The sequence below is a fragment of the Podarcis erhardii genome (assembly GCF_964252035.2).
Source record: "Podarcis erhardii genome assembly, chromosome: 16".
NCBI lineage: Eukaryota > Metazoa > Chordata > Lepidosauria > Squamata > Lacertidae > Podarcis > Podarcis erhardii.
In genome coordinates, this window is record NC_138514.1 from 15,427,710 (window position 1) to 15,439,502 (window position 11,793).

Consider the following 11,793-nt stretch of genomic DNA (forward strand, 5'->3'; position numbering starts at 1 on the left):
TCCCCATTGCTTAGCTCAGCTCTTCTCCACCAAGGAGGAGCCACTACCGAGTGCAAAGATGGGCAAAGTGAGGACATCATCTCCTGACAACAGCCAGGCAGGGCTTTCCCTGCGCGACACATCCTCGTTGCAGCTCAGCTCCTTGATCTGTCTTCAGCGTCAGCCTTGAGCCCTGATGCACAGAGGTCAAGGAAGAAGAGAGTACCTTTGTGGATGTGCAGAATGCCTTTCACTCCCTGCCAGGGGCATTGCAGGGCATTTAAATGACACACCTTTCCCTGTGCTAATTTTTTAAGTGTAGATACTGTTATGTACTGAAGTTCTCACCCTGGGCCAGCAGGGGGATACTGTAGATAGTTTTCACTCAGGTCCACATATGCAAATAAGGAATTGAAAGTGACGTTCAGTGGTTGAATAGTTACAGAAAGTTGTTACTGTTGCTTTGTAGTTGAGCTCTATATAAGCAGGTTGGCTGAACCCTTCAGCTCAGTTCTGTTCTGGCCTGTGAATAAACAAGAGCTGTTTGAAGAATCGCTGTGTCGTCTGATATGTTCACCCACAACTTAACAGATACAGGTTTAGGCCTCTGAATGAGTGAAGGTCAGTGGGTAGGAGTCCCAACAACAGACACAAAGTTTTGCAGCAGACCCAGCTATTGGTAAGCCAAGTTTGGCTTAAAAAACAAAACAAAAAAACTTTTTCAAGTTTGGGGCCCGGTGCGAAAGATGCTGTGTACTTATGAACCCTGGGTACTTATGAACATTGATTTCATTGATTTGACCACTTTAGGTCAGGGAACCCTGGGGTCCTCTAAACCCTGGGTCACCAACCCAGCACCCATGGGTGCCATGACATCTGTAAAGGCTTTCACTGGTACCCCAGGAAAGGTGACCCAACTTCTGAGCTTTCTTTTCTTGAAAGAGAGTTATGGGGCTAAATGTGCAGGTACCTTCTAGGGAATTTCTGTGAAATGAGTTTGATGTGGCCAGCATGTATATTTTTCCTGGTACTGTTATTGTTGGACAGCAATGACATCAATGTGTGGGTGAGGAGGGAGAGAGAGGGAGATAATTGTTGTGTGATCTCCACAATCAGGACTGGCACAACATAGCTAACTTCCCACTGTAAGCATAAAGTTGTCGGCTCTAAATTTTTTGCTATGCCACGCTCCCACATGGTAGCCATTTTGTGACTAGTACCCCCAGCACTCCCATTGATATGTGCCCATTGGTTCCAAAATTTTGGCTACCGCTGCTCTAGATGGTGCTGGACTACAACTCCCACAAGCCCTGACCTTTGGTCATGTTTGATGGGCCTGATGGGAACTGTAGTCCAACAAAATCTGAATGGGGAGCCACAGGATCACAACCCCTGCTTTGGCTTGTAAGCCTGAGGTAGGACATACGTGGCTTCTAATTCCTGTGCTGGGCCAGGTGGCTTTCTTTTCCTTCTTTTAACATACAATTCTTTTATTAATTTTTTCAAACATTTTTACAATAACCTTCAAATCAAATAATTACATTATTTCATAAGCTGACTTCCCTCTCTCAGCTCCTCAGGGTTTTTACTCAAACCTTTTCTATTGCGTTATAATATCTTTATCTATTACAAAAGGTTTCTCTATTACAATTATTTGTCATTTTTATTCAGCTGATTTTATCTTGAATCCTGCCCATGATTTCATTTGACTGTAATATTTTTTCCCCTAAATAATCCATGAAAGGCTTCCATTCTTCTATAAAAAGTTCATCATTTTGATCTCTTAATTTCCCTTTCGGCATTGCCAATCCTGCTAGGGTTGCCATATTTCAAAAAAAAATTGGCCATTTCTGAGCTATTTTTAAGGGAAATCATCAAAAAGCGCACTATACGTCCTGATTTTCCCAGACATTTCTCCAATTTCTTCCCGGGCACTATTTCTGACTGCAGTATTCCAGATATGTCTGGGAAATTCTGGATGTATGGCAAATCTAATTTCTGCATAGCCCATTAATTTTAAAAGTCACTCCTCCTTCAGTGGAACCTTCTCTTCTTTCCATTTCTGTGCCTGTAATATTCTAGATGCTGTTATCACATACATAGACTTTCTACAGAAATAACTAATCTCCAGAACAAAATATACCCCACCCCCCAAAAAACCTTCCTGCTTCACCCTGTTATTCTTTCAGTGGTCTTCCCTTCAGCTCTGGCGTTTTTGGGCCACCACAATGCCGAATGCCTTTGCGTCTGTCTCAGATAGTGGCAAATCAATCTTGGTCTCCTTGAACAACTTGACAGCAAAGCCTGCCTCCTTGAGGGCTTCCTCCACAGATGCCCACTCCAAGTAGAGGCAGGAGAAGGGCTGCTGGCCCACCTTGTAGTAGGTTTCTTTTAGGACGGAGCCTAAGATGAGGTGCCCCCCTGGTTTGACAAGGGAGCTGATGTTCTTCAGAGCAGAGCGGTAGGTGGGCAGGTCTTTGCAGGCCCCTTCCAGGCATAAGGAGGACAGCAAGCAGTCCACTGGAGGCAGAGCCACAGGGCCCAATGGGCTGGCCTGGGTCACGTCGCATTTCAGTACCTGCTTAATGGCTCTTCGGACCTTTTCTTCCTTTTCTTCCCACTTTTCCCTGGGGAAGAATGAAAGGTGAACATGACAAGATCCTTGCACCCCACAATGCCCAATCCCTGTCCTCAGATGTTCCTAATTCCAGCCAGGCACATCTCAGGATCGCTCCACATCCTCAGCTGAATGTGTGAATAATTCCTGGTTGCCATGGATCTCAAAGGGTGAGCCAGTGTCCTACAAGTTACAAGCGAGGTGCAATTTACTCTATATGTGCTTTTCAGCTTTGCAGATGTTATTTTCCTATTAGACGTTGGTCTAATAGGAATCAGCAGCAATCAGTAAAGGTGCTGTGCTGCTGTGCTCACGTAAACCAACTGGGGAAACTAAACTACAGTGCCTGATTGCTGCTTGTTTCATTTGTGGTCTACAAGAACCTGTGATGGCTGTACAGTGGTGCCCCGCAAGACGAACGCCTCGCAAGACGGAAAACCCGCTAGACGAAAGGGTTTTCTGTTTTGGAGGCGCTTCGCAAAACGAATTTCCCTATGGGCTTGCTTCGCAAGACGAAAATGTCTTGCGAGTTCCTGCGGGTTTTTTCCCCTCCCCCCCTTTTCCTAAGCCCTAAGCCGCTTATCAGCTGATCCGCTGATAAGCCGCTTATCAGCTGATCCGCTAAAAGCCACTAAACTGCTAATAGCGCTAATCCGCTAAGCTGTCAATGGGCTTGCTTCGCAAGACGAAAAAACCGCTATACGAAGAGCCTCATGGAACGGATTAATTTCGTCTTGTGAGGCACCACTGTACCAACCTTCCTTCCAGAGGGTATCTGAGTGCCGAGGAGTCTTAAAATTCCACCTTCAATGTCCCATGCCAGAAAATTCTCCATACCTGTTACCCTCCAGCTCACACACATATTTCACCACCGGGCTCCAGTCGAAAGCTCCTGGCTCCTTCCTTAGCCATCGTTGCATCTCCTCCCTGTTCTGATCGCAATAATCTGTGGCGACAATTTCTCGGAAGGACTCACAAGCCGAGAGGAACTGGTAGATGGTCGGTCCACTTCCAATATCAATCAGGGTGTCCCCTTTTATGTCATCTGCATGGAATTAACCCATTAACCCATTTGTTCAGATTTCAGCCATGATTCTTGGACAACAACAGCCTCGCTTGGTCATTTCACATTTAGTCAACAACTTTATATGTGAATATTAGAAGGGAAAGCTTTCACAGTGTTTCAAAACTGCTGCTGAATCACTATAGATCAAGGGTGGCTAACCTGTGCTAATGGGGGAAGACAGAAAATCAATTCTATTTGCATTGGTAGGCAAACCTGCCTAACCTCTTTTCAAAACAATATATGAAGTGATGCACAGGTAGCTTTCAAAATTCACACATCTCTGAATTTTGCAGTGTAGATCTACAGTCAAGACATGGGTACAAAAATAGACATAGCAGGGTAAACTGTGCATAAAAGTTCAGGTCTTTATGAAACAATATTTGAAAGGTATCAGGGAAAACTGCTTTGCAAAAATCCGTGTATTATACAAAAATTGCACACAGAATTCTGTCTGTTAGGAGACTTTGCACTAAAATGCTAATGCATTTTCATAAGAACTTAATTATTCCCCCTGCAAATTGGAATGTGGAAATGTGGGGAACGGAACTTAAGGCTGGAAGAATCAGGGACAACAGATGACAGGCTTGCCCATTCCAACCTGCAGCCATCTAAATGTTGCTGAACCACAACTCCTATCATTCTCCTGAGCACTGACGCATGCTGGTTGGGGCTAATGGGAGCTGGAAAGCTACCACTGCTCTAGATCCAACTAGTATTAAAGGTCTCTCTCACCATTGGCCACCTTAGAGGCTGGCAACTGTGGACATAATCAAATTGATCATTCATATCGCTTTCAGGGAATCTCTTTCCAGGCAACCCAGTTTTGTGACAGCTCTGGAGCCCATGAAATACACCAGCACTTACCTAAAGTGAATGCCTGGTGGAGATTTTTCAGAAAGAAAAACAAAAAGGGATTCTTGTTTTCTTTTCCACAGCTGAAGTTGTAAAAGGTGTCCAAATATTCTTTTGGATTGAAATGTGCAGCATAGAAGTCTTTGTCGGTGAAAGCCATTTGCACGATCCTTGGAAACCTGCTCGATTTTTGGAGTTTTGTTTACTGGCTCCTCCTTTGCATTCCTATTATGCTATCTAGGGTCATTAGGGGGTTTTTTCTTCTTCTTCTTCTTTTTTAATGAAGTCACCAGAATTCCAGCCTATCAGGTCTTTCCTGCCCCTCTAAAAACCAAGCAAACAAGCAAATACCTTTTAAATGTCTTCTAGGTTTACCTCTGGGACATCTTTCGTAAGCTAACCTTTTTTCCCCTATGTCTGAGAAATTATCTGTTGCAAACAATTATTATCTTGGAAACGGAGAGAGAAAATCCCAATGTCCCTTTGAGTAAAAACACTTAAACTTTGGGATCACAATACCTGGAAATAATTAACTTATTTGCCCAATGTTATACTGGCCCTGCTTCTTTGAGCTGTGTGGCAATTCCAGGGTGCAGCATTTATGTAGGTCTGTTTTCCTTCGGAAGCAGCTCACAGCAGGTATAGTTCTAGATATAGCTTAACTTGTGATGGATTTCTTCAATAAACACACCATTGTGATATTTGATGTGACTTTACTTGGTGAAACAGAACAGCTGCTGCTGCTGGGGAACCCACAAAATCAGACCCTCCAACTATCCCTATTTTCCAGAGACGTCCCTGATTTAGAGAATTTGTCCTAGTTTCTGATTTCATCCCAGAATGTCCCACTTTTCCTTAGGATGTCCCTATTTTCGTTGGAGAAATGTTGGAGAATATGGAGTTAACTGACCACTCAGCCATCTGAAGGCAATTCTGTACAGTCGTACCTCCATTTACGTAACCCTCTGGTGGTTACGTAAACTTCGGGATGTGTGTGTGGCAAACCCAGAAGTATTTTACCAGGTTTTGCTGTGTGCACATGCACAGAAGCGGTCCTCAGGTTGCAGAAACCTCAGGATCTGACCGGAGCTCTGGAACGGATCCCATCCACAACCAGCAGTACCACTGTATAGGGAAGTTTTAAAAAAATGTTTAATGTTTTATTATGTTTCTATATATGTTGGTAGTTGCCCAGAGCAGCTGGGTAAACCCAGTAAGATGTATGGGGTATAAAAAGTAAAATTCTCAATATGCAATTGGACGTCCCTATTTTCATCGGAGAAATGTTGGAGGGCATGCAAAATGGAGTTTACAGGCGTATAAATTACACAGGGCTTGTCCACATTTCCACTTATTCTGTGGTTTTCTAAGCATGTGCTCTAAGAGGTTTTCCACTTGCCTTGCCACTTTCCTTGCTGTTTACTACTGAATCAGAACAAACGCCAATCTGCAGGAGAAGCAATGCGCTAATTCAGCAGTAAACAGCAAATTTTCCGGGGGGGGGGGGGAGGCAGGAAAAGTGGAGGTGTGGATGAACCCTAATTCACGTTCTCGGAGGGAAAAAATGTCTGCATGATCAGAATTAGATGCCTGATTTAGCAGGAAGAATAGGGTGCCTACTGGCTGCCAGGCAAACTCAAAGCTGAGTTCTTTCTGTGCAAACATTCTTGACACTTACAATCTGAGTAAACGGATTCTCCCAACAAGGTCTTTTCACACTCTGTTTTAACTTTTTTACAACTCTTGACATGTAGGCTCTCTATCAAAGCATATACTATCATATCTTTAATCTCCAATCCTGCCCACAATTTCATTTGAGTGTAATCTTTTTCTAAATAGTCCATGAAAGGCTTCCATTCTTCTATCAAAAGTTCATCATTTTGATCTCTTAATTTTGCTGTCAGCATTGCCATTTCTGCATAGTCCATTAAATCTAAAAGCCACTCCTCCTTTGGTGGAACCTTCTCTCCTTTCCATTTCTGTGCATATAATATTTTAGCTGCTGTTGTGGCATACATAAAAGTTCTAAAGAAATAACTAATACTTTTTACAAATTCTACCACAAAATATTTCCTGCTTCGCCCTGCTTTTCTTTCAGTGCTCTATCCTTCAATTCTGGCATTTCTGGGCCACTGCAACGCAGACCGCCTTCGCGTCTGTCACAGAGAGCGGCAAGTTGATCTTGGTCTCCTTGAGCCACTTGATAGCAAAGCCTGCCCCCTTGAGGGCTTCCTCCACAGATGCCCGCTTCAAGTAGAGGCAGGAGAAGGGCCGCTGGCCCACCTTGTAGTAGGTTTCTTCTAGGATGGAGCATAAGACGAGGTGCCCCCCTGGTTTGACAAGGGAACTGATGTTCTTGAGAGCAGAGCGGAAGGTGGGCAGGTCTTTGCAGGCCCCTTCCAGGCACAAGGAGGACAGCAAGCAGTCTGCGGGAGACAGAGACACAGGGCCCAATGGGCTTGGCTGGGTCACATCACATTTCAGTATCTGCTTGATGGCTCTTCGGACCTTCTCTTCCTTCTCTTCCCACTTTTCCCTAAGGGAGAATGCAAGATGAATGTGAAAAGATTCCCACGCCCCACAATGCCGGACCCCCCATGTGTCCCTAACTTCCAGGGACAGTCCCAGATTTAGAGAAGCCATCCCAGTTTTAGATTTGATCCCAGATTGTCCCACTTTTCCTTAGGATACCTTCCTGAAGCCTGGAGAGCGAGAGGGGTCCGTGCGCCCCGATCCCTCTCGCTCTCCAGGCTTCAGCGAAAGCCTGCATTCACCCCATAGGACCCACACACATTTCCCCTTCATTTTGGGAGGGGGAAAAGTGCGTCCTATTTTCTTTGGAGAAATGTTGGAGGGTATGGAGTTATGCAACCCCTGAGCCAAGGAGATACCGTATTTTTCGCCCTATAGGACGCAGTTTCCCCCCTCCAAAAATGAAGGGGAAATGTGTGTGGGTCCTATGGGGTGAATGCAGGCTTTCGCTGAAGCCTGGAGAGCGAGAGGGATCGGGGTGCACGGACCCCTCTTGCTCTCCAGGCTTCAGGAAGGTATCCGCAAGCCTTGGGAGCTCCGCGGGAGTTCCCGTTGGGCTCCCCAGGCTTGCGGATAGCAGCCTGCATCCCGAAGCCTGGGGCGTGCTGCACAGCACGCCCCGGGCTTCGTGCAGATATCAGGCAGCCCCACAAGCTCGGGGGACAGCGGGGAGGCGGAGCGCCGCCATCCCGCTATTCCCCGATCTGGTTTGGAAGCTGGCGGTGGGGAGAAGCAAGGAAAAAATTTTTTCCTTGATTCCCCCCCAAAAACTAGTTGCGCCCTATGGGCCGGTGTGCCCTATGGGGCAAAGAATACGGTAAGTAACTGTATAACCTTTAGAAGACTTCTGAAGGCAGTCTTGTATTGGGAAGTTTTTTGAAATGTTTAATGTTTTATTATGTTTTTATCTATGTTGGAAGCAACCCAGCAAATTCTCCATACCTGTTACCCTCCAGCTCGCAGACATATTTCACCACCGGGCTCCAGTCGAAAGCTCCTGGCTCCTTCCTCAGCCATCGTTGCATCTCCTCCCAGTTCTGTTCACAATAATCTGTGGCAACAATTTCTCGGAAGGACTCACAAGCCGAGAGGAACTGGTAGATGGTCGGTCCACTTCCAATATCAATCAGGGTGTCCCCTTTTATGTCATCTGTATGGCATCAACCCAATAACACATATGTTCCAATGTCAGCCATGATGCTTAGACAACAACAGCCTGGCCTGGTCAACAATGTTAGATGTGAATATCAGCAGGGAAAGTTTTTCACGGTGTTTCAAAATTGCTGCTGAATCACTATAGATCAAGGGTGGCTAATTCTATTTGCATTGGTAGGCAAACCTGCCTAATCTGCTCTTTTCGAAACAATACAGTGGTACCTTGGGTTACATACGCTTCAGGTTACATACGCTTCAGGTTACACACTCTGCTAACCCAAAAATAGTGCTTCAGGTTAAGAACTTTGCTTCAGGATAAGAACAGAAATTGTGCTCCGGTGGCGCGGCAGCAGCAGGAGGCCCCATTAGCTAAAATGGTGCTTCAGGTTAAGAACAGTTTCAGTTTAAGAACAGATCTCCGGAACGAATTAAGTACTTAACCCGAGGTACCACTGTATATGAATTGACGCACAGCTAGCTTTCAAAATTCACACATCTCTGAATTTTGCAGTGCAGTTCTAGAAATGTTCTCAGAAGTACATATAGCAGGGTAAAATGTGCATAAAAGTTTATATCTTAGCTAAAACAATATTTTTTTTGAAATGCATTGTATTAGGGAAGACTGCTTTGCAAAAAAAATCTGTGTATTATGCAAAAATTGCACACAGAATTATGCAGTTAAATCAGTACTAAAATGCTGATGCATTTCTGTGCGGATGTAATTATTCCCCCTACAGACTGGAAAATGGAAATGTGGGGAACTGGACTTAAGTCTGGAAGAATCAGGAACAACAGATGACAGGCTTGCCCATTCCAACCTGCAGCCATCTAAATGTTGCTGAACCACAACTCCTATCATTCCCCTGAGCATTGACACATGCTGGCCGGGGCTAACGGGAGCTGAAAAGCTACCACTGGTATAGATCCAACTGGTATTAAAGGTCTCTCCCACCACAGACCACCTTAGAGGCTGGCAACTGTGGACATAATCAAATGGATCATTCATACCCCTTTTAGGGATCTCTTTCCAGGCAACCCAGTGTGGCGACAGCTCTGGAGCCCATGAAATACACCAGCACTTACCTAAAATGAATGCCTGGTGGAGATTTTTCAGATAGAAAATCAAAAAGCCATTCTCGTGTTCTTTTGCAGAGCTGAAGGTGTAATAGGTGTCCAAGTAGTCTTTTGGACTGAAATGTGCAGCATAGAAGTCTTTCTCGGTGAAAGCCATTTGCACGATCCTTGGAAATGCTCTGCTGAGAGGTTTTTGGAGTTTCTTTTTGGAGTTTGTTCTGGCTCCACCTCTGCATTCCTGTTATGTAACCAAGGGTTGTTGTGATGTTTCCATTCTTAAAAAATGAAGCCTTGCTGATTCCAATATTGTTGTGATATCCTTATTAGCTTCTCTTCCCACCCGTCTAAAAAGCAAGCAAACAAGCAAAACAACCACCTTGCAAAGTTCTTCTAGGTTTACCTCTCTGGCACTCTTCCAGATATTTTCGAAATTATCTGTTGAAAACAATTAGTATCTTATAAAGAGCGAGAAAATCCCATAATCCATTTATGTAATAAAGGTTAAGCTTTGGTATCACAATACCAGGAAATAACCTCTTGGGAGAATGTAAAGCTACCACTCACAATGCTTCTTTGAGCAGTGTGGACGTTCCTGGGTGCAGCATTTATGTAACTTATGGATAGATCAATCGATCAATAGATAGTATTTACAAATATATAGTTCCACTTTTGGTGGATTACTTCAATAAGCACACTATTGTGATGTTTGATGAGACTTTACTTGCTGAAACAGAACTGAAGTGGCTGCTGGGAAACCCACAAAAATATAGTCCACGGGCCTATGAAGTACACAGGCCTGTACAGACGCATTCCTCACCTTGGCTTTACAAATGCACAGAAATTCAGAACTTGTCCACATTTCTAGTCATGTGTCCAAGGGGCTTTCTGACTACCTTACCGGTTTCCTAGCTGTTTACCACTAAATTGGAACAAATGTCAACCTGCCAATTCCTTCAATTATTTCAATTGATACTCTCCTCCTTCTTGTTTTAATAAATTTCAATAAATTGTCTGCCCTTCTATCATATTATTTTTCTTTACCGCTATAGCTTCCAACAGTGAGAGCCTAAGTGGTGTTTTTTACCTCTAATAGATTTTGGTATTTATCCCATACTCTATACAATTTTTTTCCAATTTATATGATTTTTAAATCTGTATGTACTTTCACCTTTTTATATCATAAATGAGCGTGCCAACCAAAAATATTACCATGACCTTCTAAGTCAAGAATATGTGAATTCTCCAATGTCATCCATTCCTTCGGCCAACAAAGACCAGATGCTTCATAGTATAATCTCATATCTGGCAGGGAGAAACCTCCTCTCTCTTTTGCATCTATCAATATTTTACATTTTATTCTTGGTTTTTTCCCTTGCCAAATATATTTTTGCCATACGTTGAAACAATCTGTCTTGCCAATCACCGGAATTGTTTGAAACAAAAATAACATTCTAGGTAATACATTCATTTTTATAGTTGACACTCTGCCTAATAGTGAAAGATTCATTATGTTCCATACTTGCAAATTTATTTTAATATCTTCCTAAGTTGATGAATGTGCCAATTCAGCAGTAAACAGCAAGTTTTCCATGGGGAAAGTAGGCTGGATGCTGAGACCCTCTTAATCCCCGGATCCATCAAGTGCTAGCATCTAGGCAAGGATTCAAATTCCTGGTGAGGTAATAGCCTAAGTATGGGTTGTTAGAAAACAGGAGTGCCTGGCGTGCTCTGGTCCATGGGGTCACGAGTCGGACACGACTAAACAACAACATGGGGTTTTAAGGCAACAAAGGAAGTGACTCTTTGTCAGTACTTAGAAAGACAAAGGCCAGAGTTGAGAGTAGATCTAGAGACTGTGATCTAGAGTATGATCTAGAGACTTGCCTTTGGAAGCTAGAAGGAGGCAGAAGCCAGAGAGTCAGAGACGTGCCTGATTTCTGCTGGAATTCAAGGCCATGGCCATGAGAGAAACAAGACCTTCTTGGGGTGTTAATGGTGTGAACCCCTCCATCGTAGGCTTGGGTTGTATATCTGTGTAAATAAACCATATATCCTAAAGGCACCACAGTCTCCACTGTCCCTCATTCTGAGGAAACATGCCCCTGGGCCCCCTGGAATCTTGCACTGCTTGGAGATTGTGGTGGCATGCAACAATATGTTGTATTTAATCAGAATGTTGTATAGTGCTATGGGGATCTTCTACATTTTAAAATGTTACGAACATCAGCAATAACAACTGTCATTCAGTAATAGAACCAGATGCAAATTCATAGTTTTGTTGAGTTGTAAGGGACCATGAGAACCATCTAGTCCAACTTCCTGCAGTGCAACAACATGGGGCTTGAACCCTGAGATTCAAGACTCTCGTGCTCTACCAACTGAGCTATTGCCTCTGATGCCTTGCAAATTTTGCATATTAGAACCAACTCATTCGGGATCTCTAAAACACCATTTCATCTGCAGCGTACTGTAAGTTTTATCATCTCACAACTTTGGCACTCTCTTGGGCAATCCTTGC

The 11,793-nt window shown here is 43.9% G+C and overlaps 2 protein-coding genes across 2 annotated transcripts; both read right to left on the reverse strand.

Annotated features, from left to right (window-relative positions):
• Positions 1-1,410: 1,410 nt before the first annotated feature.
• On the reverse strand, positions 1,411-4,674 carry LOC309331888 (nicotinamide N-methyltransferase-like; the record flags this gene model as incomplete). The annotated part of the gene is made up of 3 exons (XM_081844470.1): positions 1,411-2,606; positions 3,434-3,641; positions 4,527-4,674. The coding sequence occupies 3 exons, from the start codon at positions 4,672-4,674 to the stop codon at positions 2,180-2,182; spliced, it is 783 nt and encodes a 260-aa protein (XP_081700596.1). The 3' UTR covers positions 1,411-2,179.
• Positions 4,675-6,221: 1,547 nt separating this feature from the next.
• Positions 6,222-9,607, reverse strand: LOC309331886 (nicotinamide N-methyltransferase-like). The gene is made up of 3 exons (XM_081844468.1): positions 9,285-9,607; positions 7,989-8,196; positions 6,222-7,050 (listed from the first exon to the last, which is right to left on the reverse strand). Exons 1-3 carry the CDS (start codon positions 9,430-9,432, stop codon positions 6,624-6,626), a joined length of 783 nt encoding a protein of 260 aa, XP_081700594.1. The 5' UTR covers positions 9,433-9,607; the 3' UTR covers positions 6,222-6,623.
• Between the last annotated feature and the right edge of the window lie 2,186 nt (positions 9,608-11,793).